This window comes from Pseudorasbora parva, chromosome 25 (genome assembly GCF_024679245.1).
Source record: "Pseudorasbora parva isolate DD20220531a chromosome 25, ASM2467924v1, whole genome shotgun sequence".
Classification (NCBI taxonomy): domain Eukaryota; kingdom Metazoa; phylum Chordata; class Actinopteri; order Cypriniformes; family Gobionidae; genus Pseudorasbora; species Pseudorasbora parva.
This window is the reverse complement of record NC_090196.1, coordinates 24,435,041-24,459,259: the sequence shown is the minus strand read 5'-3', so window position 1 is coordinate 24,459,259 and position 24,219 is coordinate 24,435,041. Positions and strand designations below refer to the sequence as shown.

The 24,219-nt window shown below is 39.9% G+C and overlaps 1 protein-coding gene across 2 annotated transcripts in view; it reads left to right on the top strand.

The window, feature by feature from the left end:
* The first annotated feature begins 290 nt into the window (after positions 1-290).
* The window catches only part of LOC137065088 (cytosolic carboxypeptidase 4), a 217,664-nt gene continuing 193,735 nt past the window's right edge, over positions 291-24,219 (top strand). Inside the window, exon 1 of one of the 2 annotated variants that reach the window (XM_067436651.1) lies at positions 291-1,597. In XM_067436651.1, coding sequence (XP_067292752.1) covers positions 1,483-1,597 — 115 coding nt within the window. In that variant the 5' untranslated portion in view covers positions 291-1,482. Of the gene's footprint in view, positions 1,598-18,672; positions 18,810-24,219 lie in introns of those variants that run through there. The other variant, XM_067436653.1, reaches the window with a different exon arrangement.

The window sequence follows — 24,219 nt, the reverse complement described above, 5'->3', positions numbered from 1 at the left end:
GGTTTAGGTTATAAAATGTACAATTAACCGTATATAAAAATATAATTATATGCAATGTCACCATTTAGATTGAGAGAGCGAGAGAGAGAGAGAGAGAGAGAGAGAGAGAGAGAGAGAGAGAGAGAGAGAGAGAGAGAGAGAGAGAGAGAGAGAGAGTGTGTGTGTGTATGTGTGTGTGTGTGTGTGTGTGTGTGTGTGAGAGAGAGAGAGAGAGAGAGAGAGAGAGAGAGAGAGAGAGAGAGAGAGAGAGAGAGAGAGAGAGAGAGAGAGAGAGAGAGAGAGAGAGAGAGAGAGGGGCCTGGTTGCTCTCTTATTTTTTATTCCACCGTTAGTATTAATAGTTTGCTTGTAAATTATAACTCTTTGCTGGTATTCCATCTCTTGGTGTTCTGGGTTCATCTCTTGGGCCTGTGAATTTTAAAGTCTGTCGCTTTGCTGCTGAAGCATGTGTAATACGATCAAGTTCACTTCGATTCGAGTCTGAATGCATTTTCTGGGCCAGTGCATTGAAACCACGGTCCTGTCTCTAAAGAGATGGTTGAATTTCATTGGTGGCCATAATTAACTGTTCCATCTGCAAAATCACCAAGGGAGTATCCTCCATTAGTTGTCTAAACCTAATCCGAGACCAAAGGTTCTTTGTAAAGAAATGTGCTGATCTTTACTGTGTTAATACATGCAAGACTGACAGTTTTGACGGCATATGCTGCGGTCATTAGGAGATCATGAAATTGTAGCACTATAAAGTCACAGACTTACTGCAGTGCTTACAGCAGCTTTTGCTGGGGTAAAAAAAGGTTTAGGACTTAAAGGCACGCGATTTAAGACACATCTAATTTTACATGTTGAATAAGTGCCATATTAAACCAGACAGGGACAGCCAGGTGCCAAAAGAGAGGATTAAATAATATTTTAGCAATGACTATAAGCATCTGTCTGTCTGTCTGTGAACAGAAAAACATCCAAAAGCATTCAAAACTTGTAATAAATCTAAATTTTTGTAATGAGTCTTTTGAAAGATGGATCATCATCATGGGCATTATATTTCATGTGGGTTCCACTTGATGGATGACCCTGATGAGAAGATGCTAATGTCCCTCATCATTTTAAACTTTATGCACCAAAGATATGCAGCTGGCCTCTAAGAGGGTCACAAGAGAACCCTTGGGTTATCCCGCCTCGACAAATGCGCCCGAAAATAGCAAGACTATAATCCTAATGATATTAGAACATAACTGTAAACTTTCCAGCAGTGCTTGGTTTTATGTCAATCTGCACTTGATGCCAAACTGTAAAATCAGACCCACATGACGTACATGGTGCTCTGAATTTCCAATGAAATGCTCTTGCTGTGGAACAGTTTAAGAGTTTCATGCAACAGAGGTTGACTGCACTTGGTCTTTACACCTGATTTGATTAAAAGCCGTTTCAATTTCTTCTTGCCAGTTCCTCTTCTCCTCGCAAAAAAACCGCAAGTTGAACATGGAAGACGCGCGTGAAGTCAAGTCTGAACCCTATGCCCCTGCGCAGGCCACCCGACCATGGACGTTTTCCAAATCATCTTTGATTAGAAAGCTGAGACAACACTTAACCAGTTGTAAGTACATTCATTTATTTGAGTAATTGATGCAGTTTAATAGCATAATCCTTTTTAAATACATTTATTTATGCTCTTTTTTATTAAATGCATTGCTTAAAAATATGCAGTCATATAGAAAGCATGCATACATTTAAAACTATTTTTACACTAAAAAGTATAGCAAACAGGTTAAAGGGATGGTTTACCCAAAAATGAAAATTCTGTCATCATTTACTCACTCTCAAGTTGTTCCAAACCTGTATGAATTTCTTTCTTCCCCTGAACACAAAATACAATATTATGAACAATATGAGCAAACAGTTGATAGGCCCCATTGACATCCATAGTAGGAAAAAAAATACTTTTAGGTCTTCATTATATCTTCTTTTGTATTCAGAAATTCACACAGGTTTGGAACAACTTGAGTAAAGGATGACAGCATTTACATTTTGGGTGATACAATCCCCTTAAAGGTGCTGTATGTATGTTTTCCCACTGTAATAAAACATAAAAATACCATAATAGGTTTACAGAAATTTAGGAAACATGCACATTTCTACATACTCGTATCTCTGAAAAACGATATACACCATTTATTCTATTTTGAAATGTGCGTTCTGTGTTGGAATGTCTGTTTTTGATTGGGTCTTTACCCAATAGTATTTTGACACCACAGATTGCCATGTGGAGGAAAACAGCATATTGCTGCCATGAATGCAGCAAACAAACTAGGTCAGAGATTGCAGATTCTACTTGACCTAAAAAAACTGGACATCCATCTAACAACTATCAGCGGATAAATCAACTCATCAACTCATCGCTCGTCTCGTTGCTTGCTCGTTCCTGTTGCGTTTCCTCAAACCAACAACCGGCGTGAAAGTCTAGTCCACACGTCCTGAAAAGTGAAGCCAAAGCATCTAGATTGGTCCCGGTATATATACTGGGACCAATCTAGATGCTTTGGCTTCACTATTAATAAACCCCGCCCCCTTCATGTGTTCTTATTGGACACTAGACAAACTAAACAATAAAAATACACTTTTCTAAAATGGTTTGTCATTTTAGATAGTTTGTATTATAAAAAACATTTATCATATAGTTATTATTATAAGTTCAACAGTTCGTTGGTTTTAGTTAGTTGTTTGATGTTATAAAAACGGGGGTGTGACGTCATGATTGACAGCTTCTGTCAGCGAAGTTTTCACTGATCAACGACTTTTTTCCTCCAGGATTTTCGACTTACCAATATTTTAATTTCACGCCGACATAATGTTACTAACAGACACTGCAGGAGAGTGGGCTGGGTTTTAAAACCTTGGCTCTACTTGTCTACTTGCGACTGTAGGCCCGAGGTCACTACTGAGCAGACGCCGGTCCCAAATCGGCACAAGTATATTTGGATATTGCCGGCTTCACTTTTCCACAATGGAAGAGAGTGACCAGATTCGACCATAGACTGGTCGAGTCTGGTCACTCTCTTCTATTGTAGAAAAGAGGAGGTGGGGCGAGGCAAACAATATTTTGAGTTTAGACTTCAGTACCCATTTCAACCACTAGCTGTCATTCTTACATACTGCACTTTTAATGTAGCCATGTTGATTAATTTGCATCAAGTATTTTTTTGCCATATTTTAAAGGGATAGTTCGTTTTGGTGTGAACTATCCCTTTAAAATATGGCAAAAAATACTTGATGCAAATTATTCCAAGATGTAGGTGTGTTTTTTTCTTCAGTAGAACACAAATGAAGATTTTTAACTCCAACTGTTGCTCGTATAATACCTGTCAATGGGGTGTATTTGTATATGAGCCATTATGAGAGTAAAAAAAAAACGTAGACATACGAATCCATTTTAACCTGTGGCTCATGACGATACATTAATGTCTCACTTCACACCTGTATCTTGGATGCCCCGGGGGTAGGCAGATAAACATAAAATTTTATTTTTGGGTGAACTATCCCTTTAAGATTCGATATTTGTTTATTTTTACAGTTTAGGGTTCAGTGCGATCACTAAATCACCCATCTTATCACTATAGGTATTTTTTTTAACTGGATGGTCTTTTGAAATCAGATATTTGTACTGGTATACATGCTATTTTCACACAAAAAATCTAGTGGAAAGGTTTGCAGTGCACACAGTCTAACTATGTGAAGGAAGCTTCACCGTGTCTGCTGTTTTTGTTGCTGTCGTCTGCATGACAGTTCATTAAGGCGAGAGGTGATAATGGCGTTGCATCTCTCAGCTGATGATGATGAAGCAAACCAAGCGTCAGATGAGCCCGTTGTGGTTTTGCAGTCCTATATTTAGACATCTAAGCTATCTGTGAAACTGAATAATGTTCTGAGGACACACTGTGATCTGGCACCATAATTTTTTTTACATCTAGAAACGTGCTCAATGGTTCTGGGAAGTTATAAGGAGTTTTGTCATGTGGGGACACAAATATATGATTAAAAGTATGTGGACATCCAAACAGCCTCCCCATATGTGCTTGTTGTTTTTAAAACCATGGGCTTGAGGAGTTGGTCTTCCTAGAGTTTACGCTCTTCTGGGAAGGTTTTCCACTAGATGATGGAACATGACTCCAAGCATTCATTGCCATTTGGATACATGAGCATCTGTGAGTTCAGGGATGGATGTTGGATCACTGCTACTGTTCCAATTCATTCACAAAAGGTGTTTAGTGGGGTTCAGGTCTGTGGTTGAGCGGGTCAGTCAAGTTCTTCTAAACCAAACGCAGTAAATCATGTTTATGGGCTACAGTGGGAAGTATACTTTCTATTCTCTACTGTTCTAATAATAGCCTTTACCTAAACTGGGGTTCATAAAGCGTTTATTAAAATAAAATGCTTATAAAATAAATAATTGTTTACCTGCATGTCATGTGGCCATTAACTGACATAAGAGAACCATGAACATGCAAACGTACTGTTAAATTAGTGAAATATTAGCTTAAAATATGAAGTTATTATATTTTGGAAATCTCTGGCCTAAATTAAATAGCCCCAAAACCATTTAATACATTTGAGGCATATGACTAAAAATGGTTGTCTGCCTATCACCAGACTAAGCTCAATTCAAATTGAACATTGGTCTGGAGAGTCTGCTCTGTATTTTCTACAGCACAAGAGGTGTGATAAACAAGCATTATTTGAATGACTGTATGCAATTGGATAGTCCTTCAACCAATCAGACCACAAGAGGCATGATTAACTGGCAATGACCCATCGCTTCTCTATCTGTCACCATGTTAAACCCGCCAATAGTGCGCCAGGTGGATAAGCCAGTCTGTGATTGGTTCCCTCAAAAGTGTAACAGAAGCAGTAGGAATGAATGTACAGAGTTGCCGGACAAAATCAAATCGCCGGCAGATCAGGCTGTGTTTACCCAGTCTATAAAAATAGTTTGTTGCTCTTATCTGAGGATTAGTTATATAGTAAGGTATATATACACATACAATCGCGGCATGGACTACACTAGACCCCTGAGGGAGTGCTGTGGTATCTGGCACCAAGTTGTTAGCAGCAGATCCTTTAAGTCCTGCAAGTTGCAAGTTGGGGCTTCCTGATCAGACTTGTTTGTTCAGCCGATCCCACATTGCTGGATTAGATTGAGATCTGGGGAATTTGGAGGCCAAGTCAACACCTCAAACTCGTTGTGCTCCTCAAATCAGTCCTGAACCCCTGCCCGCTGGAACGCGTGCCTTCGACCGCTTGTTCAGCCCGGTGTGGTAGAAAACGCTGAGCGAGCGGTCCGGGAAGCGGGACAGGCACACGAGCTGGAGGAAGTGCCTGGTGTGTGCCTCCAGCGAGCGGTCTCCCTGCTCCAGGCAGAGAAGCTGGACATCGGGGAGAGACATGGGCAGATGGGTAGTGATGTTACGTCTGACACCGATGCTCCGAAGCTTGCTTCAAACTCGAACGGTCCTTGCAATGAACCACTGCTTCGGAGCTTGTATCATTACGTCACTAGTCACGTGAAAATGCCTTCTGAAGCAAACACACTGCTTCACTCCAGTAGTGAACCACCTCACAGCCCAATCCAGTGTTGACAGGTTTGAAACCTGCCGGCTGTATTTCTTATGTGCTTTCACACATAATACTGACATGCAAATACTACAAAAAAATCTGTAGTGGTTTAAATGGTAAAAGCCAACTATTGGTATTTTAATAGAATCCATTAGAATTTCTGTGATGGTTTGCAACTTTTTAAAGCTGCTCTGATCTTCTGTCCTTGTCTAAAGAAATAATTACACACAAACATCATGCTTAATGTTTTATTATTAAGGTGAACACATGAAATTCATCAGTATCTGTAAAATTCACCTACATAAATGAGTTTTACAGCACTAACACTGTTTCAGCTTTGATCGCCTCGGTAAACACATAATACATAAGCCTACGAAAGCCCACAAAAGTGTGAACATAAGCCTACTTATGGTTGCAGCTTTGCTGCATTACATTTACTTCACCAGGAGATGGTGCTGCAATTTCTATCTGAATGAAGCTTCGAGTAATGAACCATTTTCGACACAATTGTATCAGAAAGCAATAATGCTTCGAAACGCTTCATTTGGCCATCACTACAGATGGGGAAACTCAAAACAAACAGAAAGAAAACGCCTCAAAAAAACTGTTTCGGTCCGTCAATCTGTTACAAACTGTGGTGCAAATGTCAAACTCACGAAGGCGCAGGAGAACTTGGAACAGGACTCTTTAATATCAACACTCAGGAACATACAAAACACCACTTGACATGAACATCGACAGACAAACACTGAGGGGTAACTGAGAATTAAATACACAGGGTAAACGAGGGGATAAACAGGACAGGTGATGGCAATACTAATTAGGAAGACTGGGGAGAAACTGGGCCACGGGGCTGAACTCAAAACACAAACAGACAGGTATACATGTAACACTTATATTGGAATCCGAAGGAAGCTTATGGCATGTTTGAAACATGCTTTATTGCTTGGAAGTTCGATCCGGTTTTGCTCCACGTAGGCCTATGTTTTTTATCACGTCATGTCATTACATGCACGATGTAGGTGGGTGTGGCTACAAAGGCATTGGTCTCTTTTAACAATGCCCTTTTATATGTTGATTTCTTAATTCATTACCCCTTTAATAACCGTGGAAGTGCGTCACCACAGTCTGTGAAGTATTCTTGTTTTTCTCTTCATGGATATTTAAATAAACCAAGCGGCAGTTCACACAAGATTAAAACTGTGTTTTTTACTCACCTTTTGAAAACAGCATGACTTTTTAAATTATTCTGTAGTCCACAGAAAGTAATGTTAGGCAGGATGCACATGCTTCTTATTTCCATACAATGAAAGTGAATGGTCCCCAGGATTGCTAAGCTCCAAAAACGACAACAACAAAAAACATAAAAGTATCATAACAATCCAGACTTTTAGTCTTTTACTCACACTATCATATGACTTTAAAAGACTTGTATGTAGATGTTAATGGTCCTTTTAATCATTTTTTGCATCTTAACATCCCATAGTGGTTGTGAAGTTTCTAGCTGTTTGCTTTTGTGATGTTTGTGTTGGTAGTATTCATTTTGGTTGTAATTCTGTGCAGATTTTTAATATTTCCTGTGCTCTGATCATGCTGGTTTGTGGCTAGAGAGTAATTAGTGACGGTCAGCCATGAAAGCAGAAGGTTTTGCAATACTAAATCATGCCTGAGAGCTTTTCACATCGCATAAGATGTGAAACTGAAATGCAGAAATTAATTTTGCTCTCATAACATCTGTTCCCTTTTATCTTTCATCATCCAGTAAGGGTAAGATGAGAGTTAATGAGGATGTAATCAGACGAGGATAGTTTTCTGCCTTTAAATCTTAAATGTGCTTGCAGCAGTAGACCTTGGCTTGCTTTTATTTAAATATTCATAGAGAAATATTTAGAAAAAAAAAACATTAATAAATACTACTAGTTGTCTCACTTTTTATTCCTGAATATTTCTTTTATTTTTTACTCAAATTCTGCAAAGGCATTATTTCAATTAATTTAATATTCATTGAATAGAATTCCCAAATAGTGTGGTTTATCACTGAATTGGGCTATTGACTCCTGGCTTATGAAGCAACTTAATGCAATTCATGAGCTTTATATGAACAATATAAAAGCTCTTTTATAGTATTTTATGTGCGGCAGCATGTGTGTCTGATCTTATCATTTCCCCATAGTCGCAGTTCAAGTGAAGCACCTTTATTAACTCAAATGAAACTCTGTTTGAACTCTGTGGCTGTAAATCCGAGACCCGGTCTTCCCATTCCCCACGAGTCTCTCATAACTCAATGTGTCCCATCTGCATATATCTCCTCTGATTACTGCTGATGTTAATTGCCTTGCTTATACTGGCCAGTGAGTTCATTAAGTCTTAAATGAGCTGGGTTGAAATACTTCAGACCGTTAAATCCAGCCGTGTATTATGTACAATGCATGTAAATAGTGTTTACATGTTAATGCCATTTCCTGTGAGGCTAGTCAAGATGAGTGTGTGCTATTAGCTGTCATGACCATGTCCAGAGCTGTCATGACATCCTTCTCCTGTAGTTTATGAGGATGTGAGGTACAGTGTGACCACAAGAGGGAGATAACAAGCCGTGCATTGTAGGAGAAAACAAATGCGTTATAAAGCAATGCGACTCTCAGATGGTTTTGCTTCAGGACCCAGACCGTATACCGGATATATATATATATATATATATATATATATATATATATATATATATATATATATATATATATATATATATATATATATATATATAAACCATATATATACACTGCCCGGTCAAAAAAGGTTTGATTTTAAATAGGCAAATGACTTAAGAGTCTATGATTGATTATTATTTCAGTGATTATTATGTTTCCAGCATGTTATACACCAATCTGCATTATGATCAAATATTGTGTTGGTTGTTTGTTCATCCCACAGATGCTCGATTGGATTGAGATCTGGGGAATTTGGAGGCTAAGTGTACACCTCAAATCGTTGTTATGGTAAATGGACTGCGTTTATGTAGCGCTTTTAACAGACCCTATGGCCATCCAAAGCACTTTACATTTTTGCCTCACATTCACCCATTCACCCATTCACACACCGACAGCGATGTCAGCCATGTAAGGCGCCATCTAGCTCATCAGGAGCAGCTGGGGTTAGGTGTCTTGCTCAAGGACACCTCGACACTTGGTCAGGTGCAACCGGGGATCGAACCACCAACCTTTCGGTTTGTAGACAACCTACTTGAACCACTGAGCCACTGCCACCCCCTATCCTATTATGCTCCTCAAATCATTCCTGAACCATTTTTGCTTTATGGCAGGGTGCATTATCCTGCTGAAAGAGGCCACAGCCACCAGGGAATACAATTTCCATGAAAGGGTGTATGCTTTGAGCAGCAATGCTTAGGCAGCATGTCAAAGTAACATCCACATGCATGGCATGACCCAAGGTTTCCCAGCTGAACATTGCCCGAAGCATCACACTGCCTCCGCCTGCTTGCCTTCTTTCCATAGTGCATCCTGGTGCCATGTGTTCCACAGGTAAGCAACACACACACACACCCCCGGCCATCCACGGGATGTAAAAGAAAACGCGATTCATCAGACCAGGCCACCTTCTTCCATTGCTCTGTGGTCCAGTTCTGATTCTCATGGGTCCACTGTTGGTGCTTTTCGGTGGTGGGCAGGAGTCAGCATGGGCACCCTGCTGCTCGTAATCTATTCAGCCCCATACACAACAAACTGTGATACACTTTGTTTTCAGACACCTTTCTATTAGAACCAGCATTAACTTCTTGAGCAATTTAAGCTATAGTAGCTCATCTGTTTGATCAAACCACATGGGCCATCCTTGGCTCCCCACGTGCATCAATGAGCCTTGGGACCCTTGGGACCATGACCCTTTTGCCGGTGTACCACTGTTCCTTCCTTCGGCCACTTTCGATAGATACTTATCACTGCTGACTGGGAACACCCCACAAGAGCTGCAGTTTTGAGATGCTCTGACCCAGTCTATACCCATCACAATTTGGCCCCTGTCAGACTCGCTCAAATCCTTACGATTGCCCATTTTTCCTGCTTCTAACACATCAACTTTGAGGACAAAATGTTAACTTGCTGCCTAATATAGCCCACCCACTAATAGGTGCCATGATGAAGAGATAATCAGTGTTATCACTTCACAGGATGATAATGTCAAGATTCATCTGGCTCAAACTGTGAAAGAATGGTTGGGAGGGAGCATGAAGGATCATTTTCACACATGAACTGGCACCTCTGGCACCTGGATGTCCTGGAGGAGACTTTACAAAACTTGGACTTGCATTGTCAATACAAGATCTTGATCTAAAATTGATGCATCTCTTGATGGAAATAAATCAAGAGGTGCACTGATTTATGGTCAAGATTTTATATTGACTTTGGCTTAGTGAAAGTTCACATGCAGATGTTGCATTTATGAAAAGTATGAATTTGCTGTGTATGCAGCTGATGATGTCAAATTCTGAGCACATGCACAAGTCATAAATATGTGAGTTTGTTATCGTAACTGCTCATACAGGTGAAAATACATTTGATTGGAGTTGATTTGAATATTTAATTATCTAATTAATATTTTGTGTAGAATGTGCACCCCAGCTTGCCCCCACTCCCAAACATATATTTACCCACAGTGCAGCTGCAGTAAATGACTGGTGAAATTTCAGAAAGACCCATGGCTTGTTACAGCAACCCCCCCCCCCCCCCCCCCCCCACACACACACACACACCACCTCTCTCTCTCTCTCTCTCTCTCTCTCTCTCTCTCTCTCTCTCTCTCTCTCTCTCTCTCTCTCTGCGTGTTTACTTTTTATTGTAAGGTTGCTGGTGCAGGATTTGAGTAGGTTGCAGAGCAGGAGGACGGGATAAGGATATTGGAGTGGGGCGAGAGAACTGGCAGCCGATCCTGAGGTCAGATTTCACTGCCCTCTCTCTGCATGTTTTATGGAAAGTGCTATTTCAGCCATCCCTAGCATGCGAGTGCCAGCGCTTGGTCCATTTCTCATGTTACAGCCGGCACTTTGAGTGACAGGCAGGCTTTCTGGCACACAAAGGAGCACAGTGGAAAATCCTAAGCCTGGCCGTGGCGGGATACTTCCACAGCGCAGGTCCTGTTGCGTTGGGAACAAAATACAAGATGCATATCCCATTCAGGTTGCAGGACAGGTGGGAAAAAGGTCTTGTGTTCACTGTGGCCCTGGTGAAAGGGGGAGATACGGAATTGGCAGTGAACATTGTGCCATCTGATCACGTCTCTCTCTCCAAAAATACCATTAATGGCAAGAAAAGATGCTTAACGTGGTATTTTTAAGTTAGTGGACCACGAGGGAATGAGTCATCCTCTTTAATTTGATGTTGAGATTTGCAGATGGCGATTAGACTCATGATCAGCAGTGTATTAAGCATCGCTCGCTGCTCAGAAGTAAACATTTTGACAGATTTTTCTGATGAATTCAGTGGCCTATATTTTTTCATCTCTCTATTTTCTCATTTATTTATATAAAAATTGTAGCAAGAGTCATTTACAATTTACATTTGTACAAGTTTTATTGTGTGGATTTACAAGAGACCCATGTATGGAAGACATTTTCTGCCTTAAAATAGAGTCACAATAATAAAATATTTTGAGATATATTACAATAAACCACAAAATATTTTGCAATTAATAGAGATAATAGCTGCGATTGTATCATTAACTATCTGGCAAAATAAAATCAATTAATTAATTATGACTACAACATAATTGTAACTTTTTAATGATCATAAATAATGTTGACTGAATAGTCACAATTATCCCATAAAGTCACATTTATATTTATATTTATTTACTCTTAGGTGTAAAAAAAAATGATTTTAAACCCATAGCGTCACACAGAATAATATGCAAAAGATCTCAGTTTCCTTTGAGATAGATAAAGAGGCAGTCTCTCTTTTGATTTGTTGTGATTACTGCCATATTGCTACCTCATTTTACCACGGTTATCAGATGAAAGTAAACAATCATCCACTCTTAAAACCTGAGAGAAATTAAATCTAATAACTGGTGGGAGCCAGAAATTTGAGATGTCTGTCTACGTGCATTTCATACCAAGGTTATCTTTTGCTAAGCGCGCTAGATGACAAGTATGTCTGCTTAAGGGTCTCAGTATCCACATTTGTGTAATTCCCCTGTAAGATAGTCTAAGCATGAAGGAATGAAAATTGGCCTCAGATGTGAAATTAAAACACTGTTGTCATCACTTGATTAAGCCCACCTCCTTCAAAAGTATTAGAAATGAATTAATGAACTGTGAACATTAAAACAGCTTGTTTTGTGAACTGTGAGGGTATTCTTTGCATGACTTCAAATTAATATTTATCAGCTGGAATTGGTTTGCGTTATGTTCAAATTAAGTCTTGTCAGACTTAAAACAAATAAGTTAAGACCTTAAAGTTAAAAAACTTAAAGTTAAAGTTTTTTTTTTTTAAATAGCCAGTAGTGTTTCCTTTATAGTACATCTTGAGCTGTTGATCTTGGTAAAGCTGCAGTTTCCTCCTAATCTCTAACTGTTTCTTCTTATAATCTCCTAATCTCTCATATCGCTTTAAAATACAGCATTCTATGCATGGGTCCGACGCGTTTTGTGGCGTGCGTCGATTTGCGCATATGATCCGCTCTGTGCTGTCGTGTCCCTGAACAGGAGCAGACTGTGGCGATTTGTGTGACACTAACGTGAATCCAGACTTCATTTGTCCCAATGGAAAGGATATTTAGACTATCTGAATCGTTCCATGACCTCTATTGTGCACGATATGTGACATTAACCTTGTCTGACTATCACCAGACCAAGCTCAATTAAAATTGAACATTGGAGTCTGCTCTATATTTTCCACAGCACAAGAGGTGTTATCAACTGGCATTATTCAAATAACTCTGTACACAATTGTATGGTCTTTCAACCAATCAGACCACAAGAGGCGTGATTAATGGGCAAGGACCCATCGCTTCTCTATCTGTGATTGTGTTAAACCCACCAATAGCACACCAGGTGGATAAGCCTGTCTGTGTTTGGTTCCAGCAAAAGTGTAACAGAAGCAGTAGAAATTAATGTACAGGTTTCCAGACCGAGTTGCCGGTAGGAGTCAATTTCGGATCATTTTACTGACTCGGATCTTTGAATCTCGTTCAGCAAAATGAACAAATCTTTTTTCAAGTAATTTCGTTCATTAATGGAGAATCTAATTAAAATGTTACGTTACATTTTTTAACATCTTTTGGAATAAAAAAAAAAAATTATTATTAAATTATTAATTAATTGCTTATATTGCCTCACCTCCCAATCCAAATTGTTCTTTCTTTAGTCATTTCACATTTATTCCCATCTCTCGTGACTTCTGGTTCGAGCTGTTAGTTCCGTCATCATGTCTGATCTGAGCCGTGACAGCCTCATATGTAATACATGCGTCCGGAAACAGAAAAGATTAGTTCATCTCTCGAGTTTCTGGTTTGAGTCATTTGTTCATCAAAACCCAGCCCCATATAGTCAAGGCTATGTAGTAACCGGAAACAGAAAAGATTAGTTCATTTCTCGAGTCTTCTCGTTCGTTCAAGTCCCCATAGGCTGAATGCAGAAACCAAAATTATATCTTCATCTCTCGAGTCTTCGGTTCTGACTCTGAGTCTCGTTCTTTTGTCACATGACCGCTTCCCGGTTCTGTGTCTCGCAACATATACAACATTACAGTCGTGTTATTGACTGCATGTTGTAATATATTTATTATTATAAAATCATCAGAAGATATGGGCATTAAACATTTGTTATGCCTATCCATTCTGACCAACCCAATGTGTCCCGGATTATTAAGAAAATCAATTATTATACTAGCTAAAAAAAACTGAACTAAACAAACTATGCACTCGTTTGTGAGGAAGGTTGTGAATGAACTAATTTCTGTATCCAACACGGCTGTCACGTGACAAAAGACAGAGACTCGGACCCGAAGCCTCAAGATAACTAATCATTTCTGTTTCCGGTGACTGCATAGCTTTGTCTATGATGCTGGGACTTGATGAATGAATGACCCAAACCCAAAGACTCGAGAGATGAACTAATCTTTTCTGTTTTTTCGGTAGAGACTGCATAGCCTTGCCTATGGGGCTGGGACTTGATGAATGAATGACTCAAGCCCGAAGACTAGAGAGACGAACTAATCAATTCTATTTCCTGTATAGAACATATGGGATGTTGCGCATGTGCGATCAACATAACATGAATGAATCGCTCTCTGAGGAAACCCGTTGTTCTCGAGTCATATTAAAGATTCGTTCAAAATGAACAAACCGTTCATGAGCAACACATCAATAGTTTTCTGGGCAAAATCGCTACTAGATCAGGCTGGGTTTACCTAGTCTACCATAAACCATGTAGAAAATAGTAAATGTGTGACCAATTTTAGCTGTAGATTCTAGAGAGCATTTGATTGGACAGAAAATCTGATGAGAAGAGGAAATGCAGCATGATGTCATCGAAATAATTGATCCATATTTATCCCATCTGTTCTCGAGCCAGCTTGTGTACCTTGAGTTCTCTCTATATATTTTGCCCCTCTCAAAGATAAACAATAGCTACAAAATCCGCCTCAGGTCCCATGCTTGTACCGTTGAAGCTAGATGCCTGTCAAGACTATCTTCTGCTCCCTTTTGGAAGCTCTTGAAGCAGCAGAAACAAAACTTTAGATTATTCATGGTCTCAAAGTCATTGATCCATATAGCTGAAGTTAGAGACTGTAAGTTTTTAATGCTTATATCTTCTAAATGCAAATTTTGTTATTGTTTTGGCGCACAGCTTTTAGATAACAGTAAGGCTAACATATTCATACTAAAGGCCAAAATGGGGACTTTAATGACTGATTATTCAAATTAGTTCATGTTCAAATTAATTAATGGTGCACATTGAGTTTTATCAGTAGTGTTTTATTAGAATTAATTTATTACTTATAACATGTTCAGCTCTGGTCCAGGATGGACTGCAATAATTTATTTTGGCTTCATAGTTTAGAGTGTGTCCTTGGTGAGACTTTCAAGGATTACATCCAGCCCACGGTTCATCAATAACTTCCTGATGTCTGCCGTGTACTTGATTTTCTCATTCACTTATTGATTTCAGGAAGCACAGGCTTGTATGTTTGCTTACTGAACCGCAGGGATTCGAACAATGTTTGTGCTACTGTTTTTCTGTATCATGCAAAAAATTGTAAACCAAACAATTGACGCCGCAGAGCTTGTTTGTAGAATGCTACAAAAGGGATGGAGGAGCCACGAAGCGAGGTTGTTTCTTTGCTTTTAACTTGGGAATGGTTCACATCAAGACTTCAAGATGGATTGTTAACTGACAGCTTTGAGTAGCGAACACTCTTCCCAGGATCCTCAGCTCTGCTCTTATTTATTCATGAGCCTCTGAGGAACTTGGCATAGAAGTCTGTCATAGGTGCCCTGCATCACTCGGGTTGATAACTTATTTAACGTGTTTGTGCTCAAAATGCTGGAAGAACAAGTGAAGTGCTGTTCACTGTCTAAGGAGAGTGATGCCACAGGGAAGGTGAAGAAGAAAGAGAAGAAGTGCTCTCCGTTGTTTTAGAGATGAAGCTAAACCTCTTTTTGAGGGACTTGATGGGGTCTGCGCAAATGTATCCTCAGAAAACATGATTACGCCCTGCCTGCCTGTGCTGGGATTAAACTGCCCATTACCCAGCTGGCTATACTGGACCTGTGGTTTCATAAGCCCTTTCAACCTCCTGTTTGTTCTCGAGCCAGCTTGTGTACCTTGAGTTCTCTCTATATATTTTGCCCCTCTCAAAGATAAACAATAGCTACAAAATCTGCCTCAGGTCCCATGCTTGTACCGTTGAAGCTGGATGCCTGTCAAGACTATCTTCTGCTCCCTTTTGGAAGCTCTTGAAGCAGCAGAAACACAACTTTTGATTATGCATGCATGGTCTCATTTGCAATGGTAAAAGAACTTCAATATTCTACAGTTATGAATGTTACATCTATCTATCTGTCTGTCCCTAAAATTAATTTAGTTGACTTTCCATTCATTGTAATTCTTCTTCCTGCATTCATATTTAAGTTGTTTTTCTGGATATTGTTCGCTCGCTATCGCTCAATTCATATTCAAGAATTGAATTGCAATTGAGAAAGCATTCTTAATTATATACTAAATGGTTGCACAACCTTGCTAGCAAGGCTCAAACAGTTAGCAGCTTGCTAGTTAAGAAGTTAAAGGGGGGGGGGGGTGAAACACTCAGTTTCAGTCAATCTCATGTCAATCTTGAGTACCTATAGAGTATTATTGTATCCTTCATATCTCCGAAAAGTCTTTAGTTTTATTATATTTATAAAAGAAATATGGGCTGTACCGAGTCTTTCCGGAAAAAAACGAGTGCCTGGAGGCGTATTGTGTGGGCGGAGCTTAAGAATGACGATTGCGAACAAAGCGGTGATGTCCTCAAGTGTGGAGAAACTCATGGCTATCGAGCTCAGCTAATACAGATAATGATCCAGAATCATTCGGAGGCTGAAATAAATTGAACAGGAGAAACAGCAACACAGGACGTCCGTCTCTGTGGTATGTACTGTATTTAGTGGCCTGTCAACATTTGTGTGTCTTTACTCACAGTTTATGAGGACATGATTCGGTTTATGGACTATTGAATGCGACTAAACCTTAGCAGTAGCAAGCAAAACGGTTTTGCACGTCAGACTAGTGTAACGTTATAACTTACATAGAACAACAATAGAGTCCGTTAGCGCATTTGAATGACGAAGCACGCGATCGTGTCGTTTACTGATGTTTACTCACGCGACGAGCCAACAGCACAGACATTTGAAGCAGTTTTACTCACCGGCTGCTTCCAAAGCAGGACCGAACCTTTATCGCTGGGACCGCTCCGTCAAAAACACACTTCTTTGGTATGAGTTGGTAAAGTCCTGACAGCAGTGAACAGTGGAGATCCACTTTTGCGACGCGACTGAAAGCGATGTTGTGAAGCTTCCAGTCATTTCTGCGTTCAAATCGGGTCAAATGCAGCGCTGCCTTCCCGGAATGCTGTGCTGAAGCGTTGAAGTCGCCCATAGGAAAAAAGTGGAGCGCGGCGCCTGGATCGACTGGATCTGCACCTGAGAGTGTTTATGGGCGTGCATTTCCTCTCTCTCTCTAGTCACGCGCGCGCGCACCCTACCGGGAGAAGAGCCCGTACGGCCCATACAAGGACCTTCCGATCTATTAACGTCAACCCGAGCCATACTCGAAAAAAACTCTCCGAAACTTGTGAGAAACCGGAAGGAGTATTTTTGACACAGAAATACTCCATCAAACGTCCAACATTAGTTTTTGAAACTTTGTCTATGTTTAGGATGGGAATCCAAGTCTTTAACAGTGTAAAAAGCTCAGTATGCATGAAACAGCATTTCACCCCCCCCCCCCCCCCTTTAAGCTAGTAAAATATTGAATTGTCCTGCAAAATGACTATGTGTGGACCTGTGTAAAGTACACGAGAAATTGTGTCCAGTATTGATTTGATCGTGTCTCGTATTTTACAAAAGTCCACACATAGTTCAATATATGCATAAGGATTTTGCAGTGCGGAGAATACTAATAACAAATATAAAAGAAACCAATTTCACAAGTAGTACAGAAGCTCATTTGTGTGAGATTGCGTTTTAGCGGCTTTGTTACCATAGCGACAGAGTCTTGAGAACATGCTCTGTAAACTTGTGGGTAAGAGCGTAGTTCATTGTAGCCAATCAGAGACTTTTGTTGAGCATGTGAACATGCTGGACAATGCTAAAGGAAAATACTGGCATTGTCACATGTTTAAAATTCCAGCACCGACAAGTTACCAAGTTACACTACCCTTGTTGTCCTAAATCTTTATGACTTGAAAGACAAAAATATATTTGGAAAGTCAGTGGGGTCTAAACAATATTGGACCCCAATGGCTTTTATTGTATGGACCACTGTTGTGTATCACTTAATGCCTCCAAGTATGCTGGAGTATTAAGCTAAAGACATGAAACTCAGCTGAAATCCACACTTCATCTGAGCAAAATGTGAGGGCTGCAAGTAAGTGGTTTAGAAAAGAAGACCTAGAGACCAGTAGATATTTGGCCCTCTGACAAGCTCTGCAGCAGGCAGAAGTCACTCTCCCGATGTAAAGTGTTAATTAAAAGGTTGGAAGACGGCCAAGCAGTCGTAAATTTGTAGTTGTAGGCAGCAGTCTTTACAAGAAATGCTTCTCCGAGCTTTTCATGCATGCCTAACGGTTTTGTGCACTTTCCTTCTTGGTAGGCTAATATTCTTGCACCACATGAAGTTCCTGTGATTGTTGCAGCTAAACATCACTGTCTGAATTAGGCAGCCGAGTTGATTCTAATGGGGGTTTTCAGGTGGTGATTTACAGCTGTTTTGTTCTGATGCAGTTTAGTAGAGCTTAAGAATAAGTGACCTTAAATGTGGACACAGTGATACTTGTTAGCTTTTGTGTCATGCCGATCAAAGGAGGCCTGTTGCATGCTTGCGTAAATAGGGTTTATTTTCACGCATGCATTCCTGGCATAGCATGCTATTCATATTGTGTGGTGTGGACGGACACATCAAGAGGCCGAGACTCAGTTTGGACATCCTCCATTGGCAGCTTCTGAGTTTACCGCCCATGCAACCACACAGACGCACACATTTATAAACCCTGCCATATGCTGTCTAAAGAAGCTGCATAAAACCACAACACCAACCCCCCTACAGAAAGCCACCACACCACCCTAGACAACTTGTGCACCCTGGACAGATTTACATTCCATTGGCCCCTACGGTACATTTGCCTCTGTTACTTTTTGTCAGGCTGGAATCCAGCTGGGGATTTGACCAAAAGGGAGGGGGGGCTTTTAAAAAACAGCCAGGTGCGACCCTTAAATTCAGGACTCGGTGAGTGGGTTAGAAGCAGTGGGAGGAGGTAGAAGCTGACAGGAATCTATACTGGACATACTTGCACTTTGTGTTATTCTTTGTCCTATATACTTTTGTACTTGTTCTGACTCTATTGACCATCCCAAGATGTACAGCTACTGTAAGCCGGGTCACTTCACCTGGACGGCGACGTTGAGAGAGTGTGGAAGCCTCACTAATGGGGGTAAGCAAGAAGATGAATCTCTGCAATGCTCTGAATGCACACCAAGTCCTGCACTTGGCAAGAGCATGCCGTGTGTAAAGAAAGCTCACACCGGAGCTTGCACATGCAAATGTCTTGTTTAACTTGCACACAGTGGTTTTTTGCTGCTTTCTATGCTTTTGACCAGGTTGCATGAGCTTGCTGCACCTTTTGTTTTTAAGTCTTGGCAGAGCGACCGATGAAAAAAAGTATTTGTTGCAAAGGATCACAGGGTACAAAATGTCCGTCAACCTTGAAATGCATGCTTGATTATCGAGAAACTCAGCCCGATTGACATAGGCGTACTGTTGTTTATGTGCAAACATTTGCATGTGCGCTTAGGCACTACCTTTTGATTGGTAAGCCAGCGGGATGGGCGGAGCTCTTGTCTTTGCCGTCTTGATCTTGGCACTTCTCATGGATTCTGGGCAACCTCATGGAATGTCTCAAGCCCCACCTGCTCTTTTCTTTTAACCAAGCTTAAGACGAGAGATAGAGTTATTTCCATCAACATTATTTTTATCTTGCAGCCTCAGCAGTGAACTCAGCAGTTTTCAATATTTGTCCTCCTTGCCCCCGCCGTCTTGTTTTTCACGATCCATGCGTTTGCCTCTCAAATGTCGGGATAGTTATCCTGTGGTATTATGTAACTAAACAAGGACCAGTGCTGAGTGACAGTCACTACCCACAATGCATTTTTGCCAGGAGAATGCCATTGATAGAGAATGAAAGCATTAAAGCTCTTCTGGCTTTAGGGAGTCCATTTCCCACAGGTGTAGGTTATAATTTATAGACTCTGTCTGTCTGGATTAGAGAGGGATTCAGTGGTATTGTCTGTGATGAAGTCACCTTGCCACTTATGGGGATGTGATATCTGCAACCTTTGACGCTGTTTTTTTAGTTATAGAACTGAATGTCCACACGCGTTTGTATGCGTGTGGCACTCTAGGTGTTGTTTACACTTTTCAACAATATTGGAAAAAAAAGACATGACCCCTTCTGTGTAATTTTAGCCGTTGCGGTATCCACTGAAGCATTTAAATATTTGTTCATTCTGCCGTGCCATTAGAGGCTTTAGGGAGATTAAGCCAAAAACCCAACGGGGAGTGCTGATGTGTCAGTAACTCTGAACACTGCTAGGGGACTTCAGGGTCAAACTGTTTTGTATTAATAGTAGGCCTACAGTATTCACAGATTGATGTTATTTGTGCAGAATGTTTTCTGATAGTAGTCAGCTAGACCCGAGATGATGGTGGGCCGACTTTTGCCCCTGAAGACATTTCTCTATTGTACAAAAAAAATGTGATAATCATCTCTAATTGAGTTTACCTGCTGGAATGGGATGTTTGTTTTTGATGTTGCAGATTATCGTTTGGCTATTTTTCAAACCTGATTAACCCACCGACTCGGCCTGAGCAAATGTGAGCTGCTGGTTGTCGCTGTTTTTTTCTTTCTCAAAGCAGGTTTCTAGTTTCCCACTGAAGTTCAAGGATAAGTCATGCCATTTCTACTTGCCATTCATGGTGCTTGTTTTAATCAGCAGCTGTCGCTCTGATGGAGACGGCTTGGATTTGTTGGCTCCCAAAGGCAAAGGGGAGTCTATTTAACATTGCTATATTATCATTTAGAAGACCTCACAAAAACCCTCACTCAAAAAAATAAACTGTTGAAAGAACTTAATTAAATCCAGGAATTTGGAAGGAATTTGGGAATCAAGGAATATTTATTCTATAAAAACTATTAGTCATCAACACTTGTTTAGTGTGTTGCAACAACACTTGCAACACACTAAAGCGTTTCTCAACACTGGTTAATTTCAAAATGTACACTCCTGATCCATCCCTATGCAAAGCATGCTGGGAACTAGAAATACACTGCCCAGTTCAGTCAGTGCAACATACATGGTTCATGCAGTCCCAACACAAATGTTTTAGGTTAACTTAACATTTTAAATTTTTTATTTTATTTATTCAAATTCAAAAAATTGAGTAAAATAGCAATTAAGTAAAAAACTAAAAATGTGTGTTGTTTCAGGCTATTTTATTTAAATAAACTGAGCAAACAGCTAGATTTTATTTTATTTTTTTGTGGGCTGATTAGAACAAGAGCAACACCATTGTAGTAGCCCTGTTCCAATTTTAAATATAATCTGAATGCTAATAACAAATTGTGGAGTAATTTGATTAGCATGCAAGTTAGACCCAAAGCCTAGCAAGCAAGTTAACTAGACCCGATATAGTTTGCCTATTAGTTACCCGGTTCTAGCCAAAATAAGATGAATTTGGGTACATGTCATTTTTGCCAAAATAACTTGCGAGATGTATGATGTTTCATCGTGTAAGCAAAGTCTGCAGTGATTACAAGGGGTTTAGTTTCATTTCTTTGACATGTTCATGTTCTAGATGACTAGTCTATTCTTGGGCTATGGTTAGACATCTAATTCATTTTCACTGACAGCCCAAATTTTGCCTTGTTTTAGCTTAAACTGTCTTTGGGCAGCAAGTAGAAATTTTTTGAAATGCAAAATTGCTTGCTGGGAGATGGCATACATCTTGTATGGTTTACTCATAGAGGAAGAAGCCAAAGGGAACTGTTGGCAGTTCTGACCAAGCATCTGACCCCATCACGGACATTTATCATTGTAGCATGAGCTGGGAGTGTTACCTTTCAGCTAATAATTCTTCTAATGATTAGCCAAATTACTTTGGCCACCTTTGTATTTTTGGTAGAAGGATAGGAAGTCAAAGAGAAAGAACTTTAAGTGACTCTTAGTTACCAGCGCGTTGGCATCCAAGTCATCTGTCTGTATTTCCCACAGTGTTACGCAGGAATCTTTACAAAGGAATGGGTGAAGCTTTTATAGAATGAGCATGTCAGTGGTATGGCACAAGCTATGTTGTGCACAGAGGACTTTTTAAAGTTTCTAAAAATTACTTGGCAGAGCATAGCATAGGATTATGATTATGGTCACTAATGACACTGGCTAGATAAGTGGTTCTCAAACCTGATGGTGCATTACTGATACAGTGAATGATTCTAGAAGTAAAAAAAAAACAAAAAAAACAACAACATATTTACTATGTGTGGGACACCTGCCTTTATTCATATGCATTCATTTTTGATCATTAGAAGCATTACTGTATATCTTGATGTAGTTAGTGATGTAGTGGGATGTTAGATGGTCTTTGACTAATTTACTAAATCTCTTGATAATTTTTGAATGAAACATTGATTTGACAACTGCTCTATTTCAGTCTTTGATTTAATGCTCTGAGGTAAAATCCAAGCTATCCAAGTAATCCAAGTATGAAAGTCGTGTTTTAGATTTATTTATTCTGACGCATGTTATATCAGATGTTACAGTTGCTAAGCAATGAAACGTTGCCCAGGGAACAGTCAATTTGGTAAAATGAGACACTGGAAAATCTGTTTCCTTCTCATTTAGTAATTGCTGGATTTGATCTATAAGAAATGCTGTTGTGCTTTGAACTGAGGAAGAAATGAAAAGCTTTTTAAAATAGATCATTTGTCTAGAGTTAAACTTAGAGTTAACCTTAAAGACCTCATAATTTCCAAATGTATAGTGTTTTGTCTCAATGTATGTTCGCTTTGAGGTCGCTAATGCCTTCCTAAAAGCTTTAGCAAGTAATTTTCTAGAAAAACAACTATTAAAGATTTATCATGTGTCTAAGGGTGCGTTTACATGACAACAATGTACTAAAAATTGTGTTCTGCATGTACAGATGACATCACCGAAAACAACTAAAAACGCTGTTTTATGCATGCCATGGCCTGTAGTTGGCGATGTTACTTAGTAATGAAACTATGCGGCTATCGTCTGAACACGATTGTTTTCAAAAACTTGCACTTTGAAACCCATTTTCAAAAGTTTGCATTTTAAGGCCCCAGAAATTCCATTGTCGTTTAAATTAATAGCCCCAAACGCATAAAAAGCTAATCAAAGTTAATTTAAGTTGAAAACAGTGTCGTGTCAATACCCCTAAATAAAGCCTGACAAGCCAGACCCACATCAAGATGTTTGGTCTGGAACTCCCCATTGGCAGGGATCAGTCCGGTTGTCTTTCAAACTCTGTCAACCAACCAGAGCAACGGAGGTGAAGCAGAGCTATTTGACAGATTAAACTTTCGCAGTATCCGGTCGGCAAAACTCCGAACACATCTTCCCTTCTTAAGAATGACTTCAGTGCCGTTCTTTGTTCTTTTCTCAGAGAAAAGCTTAACTCCAAGTCTTCCAGAGTCTCGGTCAAAGGTGTTTCGAGAGACCCCTGTCCGCCAGTTCCTGTTTACTAGTAGCACTTAAGTCGCAAGCGCAACTCAGCCGTCATTATGTTAAGCCCCGCCCACCGACTCTATGCACAATGTGATTGGCCCGACCAGAGTTTGGCGTGTACAGCTCAGAAGTGTATTGAGAGTTGCTAGACGACACTCGCGGCAGATTAGATTTGCTGCCGCTAGGGTGCGTCTAGATTTCTAGGCTTGCCTAAATACATTTTCTCAGTAAAATGCTCCCTACAATGAAAATGTCCCATCTTCCTTATAGCAAATAGTAATGCTTCTGACCAGGGGGCAGGACTTAGCTACCTAGCCCTTGCTTGTCTAGCCGGTTAGCTTTAGCCCCTGGTAGAATGAAACCACCCTATTTTTTCTCTCCTTTAGTGGCAATTCAAAAGTAGCTTTGCACTCTGATTAAGCATTTTTTGCAAGCAGCATATAAATTGGTGGATTTTGTTATGTCCTACTTTGCTTTTTCTATGCAGGCACATAAACTAAAGGCAACTGACTGTTAAAAAAAGAAAGAAAAGGACAATATGTATAATTTGTTCTGCCCCAGCCTCATGTTTGAATAGGAAATACGTAAGAAAAGGATAGATCATTTCATTTATTCTTCAACTAGCTTTTACCTCTTACTCCCCTTTAAATGAAAGCAAATACTGTAAATATAGGTGATGTGACCTTATTTTCCTCTGAATCACAGTCTTAATGTCACTTAATAGCAGTCTGGCATAATTATGTCTTCATAATGCAGCTGCTATTTAGTAGGAGGAGATGAGTGTAATTTTGATGTGAAGGGCCAGCTCCTATATGCCCTATTAGCTGTTAATGTGTAGAGTTTAAAATGCTATATAATTATAGTTTTCACTAAATATCTGACTTGTTCACTATTAGACACATACCTTGTAATCAACCCTTAGACACTGTGACTGATGATTTTCCTCTGCTTTTTTTCTTCTAAATATAAGACTTAATAGAAATAGAATAGCCTTTTATCTGGATGATTATGATCCTGGTTTGGAAGAAACCTGAGCAAGGCTTGGAACAGTCAAATTCAATCCGGGTATGCAGTATAGGCATCTTTTATTAGTAAAGTGAG